The 10,060-nt window shown below is 39.5% G+C and overlaps 1 protein-coding gene across 1 annotated transcript; it reads right to left on the bottom strand.

Annotated features, from left to right (window-relative positions):
• Positions 1-7,282: 7,282 nt before the first annotated feature.
• Positions 7,283-8,146, bottom strand: LOC149177799 (uncharacterized). Its single transcript, XM_089421892.1, has one exon. It carries the CDS (start codon positions 8,144-8,146, stop codon positions 7,283-7,285), a length of 864 nt encoding a protein of 287 aa, XP_089278018.1.
• Positions 8,147-10,060: the final 1,914 nt, after the last annotated feature.

The following is a 10,060-nucleotide window of genomic DNA, read 5'->3' as shown; positions in this document are numbered from 1 at the left end:
ATCATTTGTGGCAACAACTTTATTTTTTAAAGACTATAAGTTATTCTTGACCTACACACAGTAGCACACCATCACAGTCATTTTTAACATTTATTCTTATTATTATGAATTTAATTTTGCAATTTGACATAAGCTATAGTTTACGCGTGATTTGATTTGTTTTTGAATTTATTTTAAATACTTTTGTCTAAGATTAAATTATATACGTTTTTATAATAATAAAATTGTAACATTATATTTTGAAATTTATAACTTAAATATAATAGAAAGAAAAGAAATTTCTATAATAAAAATTGTAAACATCCATAATATATATTACAATTTCAATTATTTTTTAATAACTATATTATATAGAAAATTAAAATTGTTTAGAATTCCAAAGTTCCAAAAGATTTTAAAACTATTCCAACTTTAACAAGTTTTCATATTAGCATTCCATTAAAATCATTCCAATTTTAGCAATTTTCACATAACCACATTAAAATGAGAATTACATATATGATGTTGTATTTGGACAAATATTGGCAAATATTAAAGAGCCAATCATTGACTTCATGATCTTCCATCCTTTTAACAGAGCTTTCCAGGTTCCTAGAAAGATTGATGCTACGCTGTTCCATCTGGCTATTAGTTAATTCATTTTCCTATCATAATAATAATAAATAAACTAATAAAAAGTAGGCAATCAATCAACCACTCAAAATATGTTGTATGCTTAAACAAAATTTGTAACCTACCAAAAGATTTTAAAACTATTCCAACTTTAACAAGTTTCCATATTAGCATTCCATTTTTTTTGTAAGTGTAGGTAGTACCATTCTTTTCTATTTATGATAAACAAGGAGACCAAATACAATGTTTTGGTGGCCTCAACCTACCGCAAAGAGAAACAAGGCCTGTTGGCCACCTTAATTTGTTGTAAGCATTCCAAAAACAAAATTTAACAAGTCTTTCCATACTGGCTATATGCACTAAACAACTGAAACTACCTATTAAGCTACTAATTTGCATACAACTGTAAAAAGGAGAAGTTCAAAAACCACATAAGAGCCTCAAGAAAATCATTCCTTTCCGGTTCCTGTATTCTGGTCCATATCCATGGGGATATCCATTTGTTCCTCCTGACTAGGGTGATTGCCAACCATCCGAGACAGCAACTGAGACATCTCCTCCATTTTGTTGTTCTATCTGATCATAATGACCTGGAAGTTTTTCATTTCCTTCTGCAAATTTGGCATGCCGTTGGCCATTTCCGCCATTTCCTTCGCTACCTGTTCCAGTGCCTTTGCCAGAAGGCGTTTTAGAACCCAGTAAATATGTAGAGACTGCCTGTACAGAGTCAGCCTTCCCCTCGTATTTCCTGGATCTCTAACCATTTCTGCCCATTCTTATGTCTCTGATTCTGACTGTTCCTCTAGCACACTAGTTTCCATGTTTTGGATGATACGTCGGATATCCTCATCTGTGCCTTCCTAGTAAGCTCTTGCCGCTTCCTGAACCGCTGTCAGGGTGGACCTTCTTCCTCTACTCTGATTACCTAGGGCTTCTGTTGGCCTGCCTCCCAGATTCCCTTGCCTTGGTCGTCCTCTACCTCCGCGTCCTCTGCCATGACCCGGGTGCGCCATTCTTTTTTCTACCCTCTCCTGTAAGCATTCATCAATCACATGTGTCACTTTTTTGAGTTTCTTATCATCGTCTTCCCTTACCAGTTTCCCTTTGGTTGTTCCTCTACTTCTATTGCAATCACCTTCGTTTTTTTGAATCTGCCCCTAATCTCCATTCTCCAAGTACAAGAGATATATAAGGCCCTCTGTCATGCGGATTAGATGATGGACTAAGGGCATAATCTTCGAGTCCCCACTTTCAGACCTCCCCTCTGCTCTTGCAGTGAGATTTATATCATGGTTTCCCAAATTATTCCCCAGACCGTGCTCCCGGCTACAGTTTCCCCTTTCATTAAGATTCCCCTCCCGAGATGGTCCCAGTTGACCCTCGCAATGTATTGCAGAGGGGCGGCCAAGCTCCCTCAGGCCCTTTTCATTTTCAGGGACTTTATAGTAATTAAACATATCCATTCTACCTACTATGTTAGAGAGTAAGGAAACGGAGTTCACAGGTTTCACATACCCGAGAACGTAAACCTCCCTGATGGCTCCTCCTGGCTATGCCACATTCAGCTCCTCCTTCGTCCCGCCTGCCATACCCTTTCCTTTACCCTCCGCCACCTTCATTATATGCCTCTTTACCACCCTTCTCGCTCTGCCATTACCACCGCCACTATTGCTAATCATCTGCATTCCACCTTCCCCACTCCGGTTTCTTGATACTTGTGCTCGCTGATTACTCATTGTTTTGGCTAGAAGGGCGGCCTTACTCATGTGGTCACATCCGACTGTCCTTCCCTTGTAATGATCACTCCTGCCACCCTCACCTACCTTATTCCTCATCCCGATTGGGAGCCATATGTCTCTACTGCCTCTGAATCGTGTCTTCATGATTATCTTGATTGAGAATCGTATTTAGCTGTTCAAATCCTAAGTCTTTTGAATGCATCGACCATATATTATCCATTTTCCTTGTTCCTGGCATCCCCAATTCGCAAGGAAATCTGCTACTCTATTGGCCTCTCTTCTAACATGCTTGATGATCATATATTCAAATCTTCTTAGAATAAGTTCTTGGATTAGACTAGCCGTTCTCCAGCTCTGCGTAACTTTGTCCCATGAGGTCCCATTGTTAAGTTTTTTGAGTACTTGTATAACCATTAGGGAATCTCCTTCCACTTCCAGGTTATTATATTTGTTTCTGATTGCTATCTTTAAACCTTGACGTATTGCCATCAATTCCGCCTCATTGTTACTCATAATGCCTCCATTGTCTGCACAGATCCATTTCGTTCTTCCTTGATCATCCCTAAAAGGACCTCCGATCCCTGCTGGGCCTGGGTTTCCTTTAGAGGCTTCATCGAAGTTTATCTTTATGAATCTAGCCGATGGATGGGAGAAATGCAAGGTGCTGTTATATCCTGTCCTGGGCTCTTTCCATAACTGAGGGGCCACCATCCCTTGATGCAGGTTTAGTTTCTTTAAAATCTGCTCTTCTTCCTGCTTCACTTCCCAAAATTCTCCATTCCAAGTATCTGCAAGTATATTTTCACGAATATGGCTCAAGGTTTTTTCCCAGATTTGGTCTTTTGTCATCTCTTTGTTTTGGAAAATTCTTCTGTTTCTTTCTTTCCAGATCATCCACATATTCATCCCCACTGTCAGGCTCCAAGCTCGTCTAACCACTGGGCTCGTAAATTGTCTGCCTCCCCAAATTTTAATAGTGTTTTTAATGCTCTGTTGATCTCTATGGGTTTTTCCAAAGAGCCTCCTAACCTATTCCCATTGTTGCTGAGCTTCTATGCATGAATTAAGGAGGTGTTTTTGCGTTTCCTGTTCTTGTTTACAGAGAGAACATCTAGGGGGGCCATGAATGCCTCTCTTTTGGAGTTGGTCCCAGGTCAGAATGCGACCTTTGGTAACCAGCCATATGAAATGGGCCACTTTTGGCCACCAATTGCTATTCCATATTTGTTTCCAGGTACTTGTCATATCCTCTGGTTCTCTGGTGTTTAAAAGATGATAAGCTTCTTTAATTGAAAAATTTCCTTTTATTGTGTGTCCCCATCTCAGAATGTCCGGTCCAGATCTTATGGGTATTCTCCTTGTCTGCATTTCCTTTTGATATAACTCTTTTTGCTCTCCAGCTATTTGATCCATCCATTCTTCCGGGCTTTTCCATATTCTCCATACTTCATCTTGGCTCTCCATCTTCCAGAAGTCCCTGACTAAATTCATTCCTTTCTCAGCTGCTTTTTGGCCTATGTCCATTAGGGCTTGCAGTCCATTCATTCTTTCTCTTTGCTGCCAGGCCTCCTCCCAAAATCTTGCTGAGCTTTCGTCCCTGATTTCCCAGAAAGCATGTCTAGTTATCATTTCTTTATTGAGACTAGCTAGATTTCAGATTGATGACCCTTTTGGTGTATCCCTTATTCTTAATATTTCCTCTGGTTTTTTACGAATATTATATTTTTTTGTCCATATTCTTTTCCATAGTTCGTTTCCTCCATTCAGCCAACGCCACCACAACTTAGCACCCATTGCCTGATTCAAGACATAGGGATCTCTAAGGCCTAATCCTCCTTCCATCTTTCTTTTCACTAAATCCTTCCATGATACCAAGGCCCATTTTCTTTGATCCTTCTGACCTCCCCATATAAATTTTTTGAAGATCTCTGTCATCTTTGTGCACGCTTCTTTTGGGGCCGCCATTGCCAATAGTTGATATATTGGTATTGATTGAAGTACTGCCTTAACTAAAACGGCTCTAGTCACAAAATTCAGAGTTCTGAAAGACCAATTTGCTAGTCTTTTTGCAATTTTCTCAAGGGTTTGTTGCCAGTTTGACATCCTCAAGGGATTTAGGGCTAGCGGTGTTCCAAGATATCTAGTTGGGAGTTCCCCTGAGCGGAATCCCAAAGTTCTAGTCAAGAAATTTATGATATTTCCAGCAGTGTTGAAAAAATACGTGCAGGATTTGTCATTGTTAATTTGGGTACCAGAAGCTGTCATAAAAAGGTCTAAAATTGCTTTGATTCTGCGGGCTTCTCTGAGGGACACATTACAAAACAACATGATGTCGTCAACAAATTGCTGATGGGTAATAGGAAGGTTATTTCCCCATATTTGCATTCCCTTGAGATTCCTTTCTCTAACTTCTTTTTTGATGTATCTTCCTAGGCCTTCTACAGCTATGATGAACAGGAAAGGAGACAAAGGATCCCCCTGTCGGAGTCCTCTGGACGCTTTAAAAGGCTGGGATGGGGTTCCATTCACCAGGATAGAGAAATTGGTTGACGAGATCATGGTTGAGATCCATTCAATCCATCTATTACAGAAGCCAAAAGCTCTTAAAACTTCTTTCAGGTACTTCCAATTCAAACGGTCATAAGCCTTTGAGAATTCAAGTTTGGTCATCATACCTGCTTCCTTTTTAACTTTTAGAGAGTGCACTACTTCTTGGGAGACCACCAGCCCGTCCAAGATTTGCCGACCTTCAACGAAGACTGTTTGCTCCGGGGAGATAATGCTAGATAATAGAGGCTTGAGTCTTTTAGCCATTAAGGTAGCTATTATCTTATATATCACATTACAGAGGGCGATAGGTCTAAAGCCCTGAGGGACTTCTGACTTAGTTTCTTTACGAATTAGAGATAAGAGGGTTGAGTTTAGGCTTGTACTTACCTTTTGGTTCCTTCTTGATTCTTCCACTACGTCCAATATGTCTTGGCCCAAGAAGTCCCATCCTGCTTGATAGAATTCCGTCGTGAATCCATCAGGGCCTGGGGCTTTATTCTTTTTCATTCCTTTCACTATCTCCTCTACTTCTTCCAAAGTGGCTACCCTCATCAGGGCTAGGTTTTTTTCTCTAGTGATCCTGCTCGGAATCTCATTACAGATTCTTTCAATAGCTTCTCCTCGGTCAACATTGGGTTTCGTGAGGAGATCCTTGAAATGCTTCACCAAGACTTGTTCTATTTCCTCATGCTGCGTAACTCTTGTCCCTGCTTCGTTTTTAATAGAGAAAATTCTATTTCTTTGCCTTCTTTGGATCATTGCTTGGTGGAAGAACTTTGTATTCTGTTCCCCTTCTCTTAACCAATTTACCCTAGATTTTTGCCTCCACAAGATTTCTTCTTGTTTTCGCCTCTCTTCTAGTTGCCCTATCAGGATCCCTTCCTCTTTAGCCAGGTCATCACTTCTACCTGTATTTATTATTTCTTGTTGGATTTGCTTCATCTTCTGTTCTAGCAGCTGCTGATCTTTGAGTATATGTCTGAATTCTTCCTTATTCCATTTCTTGATGTTTCCTTTCAGTTCTTTTATTTTCATCTGAAATGTCTGCATTTTGTTTCTTCCTCTCTAACTACTTTGTTTCCACCATTCTTCTACTTTCCTCATGAAATTTTTATCCCTTAGCTAAAAGGCTTCAAATCTAAAGGGCTTTCTCTTAGGGCTGGCTTTTATGTCCAGTTCAGCTTTAATCGGCCAGTGATCCGATCCCATTCCAGGAAGAATCGCAGCTTCAATGAAAATATCCCAATTTATGATCTGTTCTGACATTAGGAATCGATCTAGTCTGGAGGCAATCTGGTGTCTGCCTCCCCTCCTATTATTCCATGTATATATTCTGTTTGTTGTCTGTATGTCTACAAGCCTTTGATCTACTATCCAATCTCCGAAGGCTTCCATGTCTATCTCTGTTCTTCTGAGCCCGCCCTTTTTTTCGTTTAAAGATTTTATCATATTGAAGTCTCCTCCCACTATCCAAGGTGAAGCTGGATAAAGGGATCGCATGACTGCCAGGTTCTGAAGGAAAACCCTGTGTTCACTCTGTATATGGGGCCCGTATACATTTGATAGGAGAATCCATTCTTGAGAGCCTAAAATTCTAAATCTACCTAAGAGGATGTGTGGTATGCTGGTCCAATCTTCAAATTGGACTTCCTCTGGGTTCCAAAGGATTGCTACTCCTCCTGCACTACCTGTCGCATCTTGACCAATGATCTCATAATGCGGCTTGAAATTGTTCATCACCTCTCTTAGTTTGCTTTCTCGTAATTTTGTTTCTTGGATTAGCATTATATTTAGCTTATCCCTTTTGAGTCTCTCTTTCAAATATCTTTGTTTTCCCTTACTGTTCAGCCCTCTGATATTCTAGGTTGTAATAATCATTTCAATAGTTTTAGGGGTTGTTGGAAGACCTCTGACAATGGTACAACTTTCCCTGAATTCACCAGCATATCTCCTACCATTTGAATGGTCTCACTCATAGGTCTCCTTCCTCTTTTCCTTCCACCTTTCCCTGTGGTTCCTGTTTCTGTGTTCTGATCTCCTTGTGATCCAAGTTGCTCTGGTTGCTTTGCTGTCCATCTTCCTCGTTTTTCCTTGTATCTTTGGAACATGTCTTTATAGAGTTGTTTCTGGTCATTTGGTATAAACCATTCATCCAGATGCTTCCATTCCTGTAGAAGTTTCTTCATGATCTGTTCTTCCTCTCCTTCTTGTTCTTGATGCGGATCTATTTCCATTTGGATCTGTTCTTGTTCCTGATCTCCCTTCTCTCCCTCTTTTTCTAGTTCTATGTTATTCATTTCCTTGTTTTCCTTCCTGTTTTCTTTCTGGGTTTCTCTTATTTCTTCTTCCTCCTCTTCTCCTTCCGCTTCCATTTCTAAATCTCACAGGACCTCAAACTGGTTCTGGCTTTTCTGATTGCCTTCTGGGTAAGAAGGGTTTAGTTTGGTCTTTCCTTTTTGGGGTCTCTTTCTTCTTTGTACTTCCGTAAACCCTCCTCTGTTTCCTTCGTTCATCTTCCTCTCCTGCTCTGTACTTCTCTTTTCATCCCCCTGATTTATTGGAGTGTTGACTTCATTCATCGGATAGTGTTTAAACAAATGGCCATACTCATGGCACCGTCTGCACCTGAATGGGATGTGTTCATAATCAACTGGCTGTTGCCAAACTTCATCGTGATATTCTATTTCAATGTGGTCCGACAGTGGTTCTATGATATTCATGTAGACACAGATCCTGGCGTATGATGTATATCTGCCTCTCTTGGTGGTTTCTGCTACCTTCACAAAAGTCCCGATTGAGTTCCCAATTCCTTCTAGAATCTCTGGGTCCCAAAACTCTATCGGGAGTCCAAATAGTCGGACCCAAACTGGTGCCGCTAACATCCTTTCTTTTTCCGGATTGTAACACTCTTCCCATTGCCTCATGAATAGTCCTGCATTGTTGAAGAAATATGGTCCCTCTTCAAATATCCTCTCCTTATCCTCCAAATTTGTGAATATTACTGTGAAAAAACCCTTTGCCCCTAATTTAAGATCTATATGCCCTTTGGGTTTCCACTTTTGTTGTATCCATTTCATCAAATCTTTCTCAGACAACCATGTTCCTACAAACTTGCAGATAAGCGCATGGTCTTTCATATATCCTCTGTACTCCTCTAATTTATTATTCGGAATTATGAACCTGGGTTTTTTGGTTGCCCTCGGTAGACATTTGTTCCCTGTCTTCGCTTGCCATACTACTCCCATCACCGGCGCGTCCTTGCCGTGATTTCCAGGTTCGCCGTTTGCACCGATTCGACTTGATTCCCCTGCTGTGATCTCCTTGTAGGAGGGGATCTCGGCTCCCCCTCCCCCCCCCCCCCCCCCCCCCCCACTTGCTTCAGTCATTTCCTCACAGTCTGGCCTAATCTCAGTGACTTCTTCCCTTATTTTAATTGGCAATGTTTTGTTGCGTAGATCCGCAGGTGGGCGCGGTGTCTCCTGCACCTGGCCCGGGCTAGGTCCGCCTGGGGATGCCTGTTCGCAGACCCTAACCCTAGTTTTCCATCGCTCTTCTCAGCTCCAAAACATCCGACTCCTTTTTCCCCATATTAGCATTCCATTAAAACCATCACTATCCCAATTTTAGTAATTTTCACATAACGACTCTCAGTGGACATTCACAATCATCATCATCATTAAAATGAGAAAATCAAAATGTGTTGTAAGCTTAAACAAAATTTGTAACCTACCAACAAATTTTAAAACTATTCCAACTTTAACAAGTTTTCATATTAGCATTCCATTAAAAACCATTCCAATTTTAAAAAATTTCGCATAACCACATTAAACTGAGAAAATAAAAATGTCATTTATTAATGTGCGTACATGATGTTGTATTTGGAAAAATATTGGCACGGCAAATCATTGAGTTGATGATCTTCCATCCTTGTACGGTGCTTTCCAGGTTCCAAGAAAGATTGATGCCACGCTGTTCCATCTGGATGTTAGTTAATTCATTTTCCCATCATAATAATAAAAAATAAACTAATAAAAAGTAGGCAATAAAAAATTGAAAGTCCACTTCTACAGCATTATTATTTAAATGTGGTTGCTTGAATGCAACGTCAAAGAGGTTAAGTAAAGTATCACACTCCAATGTTAGATAAGTATAAGTATTAATATTGTGACTGCAATTTTTTTTTGAAAAGCACCTTGGTCAAGAATGTAATATACAAAATCAGCCGCACAAAATATGTTGTTAAATAAATAACAAAAACAAAAAATCAACGACACAAAAATATGTTGTTAAAGCAAGCACGTGGACAAAATTGTAATGTACGATGTAATTTAATTGTACACTTCACTAACCAAAAATAAGAATCAATCCACCCGTCAAAATATGCTGTATGATAAAAATCAAAACCCGATAAAAACAATGCCACAAAAATGATCGCATCCATAGACTGTTCTACATACAGGTCAATCTGATTCAAAGTGTTTGCATTTTCCATGGTTTTGAAAAGCATAAACTTTCTTTGAAACGGGGTAGCTGCAATTTTAACTTGACTAATATTTGCAAATTGATAGCTTAAAAAGAAAAATGGGTGCGCATTGTTCGGACAGATCGAGGTCGCCTCCGACCGAGCTCGTAAGTGGCTTATCGCCGTACGAAATGTTGGGCAGAGATTTCTGAACGTGCAGTTACATAAAGAAACAAGGAGCCACTGTTGTGGCGCTAGTCCCTGCCGGTTAACAGAACAGTTTGGTGAGTTATTATTATGAGATTTAATTTGTGTTTAATTTGCATTATCATCAGAGCTGGTTTGCATTACTAGTGTGTTGTAGGCATGCTTACTTGTATTAAGATTTAGTGAATTGGATAGCGAATTGTTGTATGGACTTTTTGACTTTATGCAAAGAGTGAAATATAATGAACTTTGCGTTTGTTAAGTAAGAATTGTGATAAATGTAAGATTAGTTTTAGATGTAATTTTCCAATGTGTCATGATTTAAAAAATGTTTAGATTAATAATTAAAATGTAATAAAATTTAAGAGTGAATCATGGAAAACTTGAGGGAAAAAAACTATAAAAGGTAATAATAATGCATTATAATGTATGAAGAATTAGAGAGTGTTAAAGTAAGTTATGTATTTTAATAAGCACGGGGTATAAAATA

Source organism: Pinus tabuliformis, chromosome 4_1 (genome assembly GCF_031772625.1).
Source record: "Pinus tabuliformis cultivar Carrire ecotype Pingquan chromosome 4_1, CPIR1, whole genome shotgun sequence".
In the NCBI taxonomy this organism is placed as follows: domain Eukaryota; kingdom Viridiplantae; phylum Streptophyta; class Pinopsida; order Pinales; family Pinaceae; genus Pinus; species Pinus tabuliformis.
This window is presented reverse-complemented; position numbering and strand designations above follow the sequence as displayed.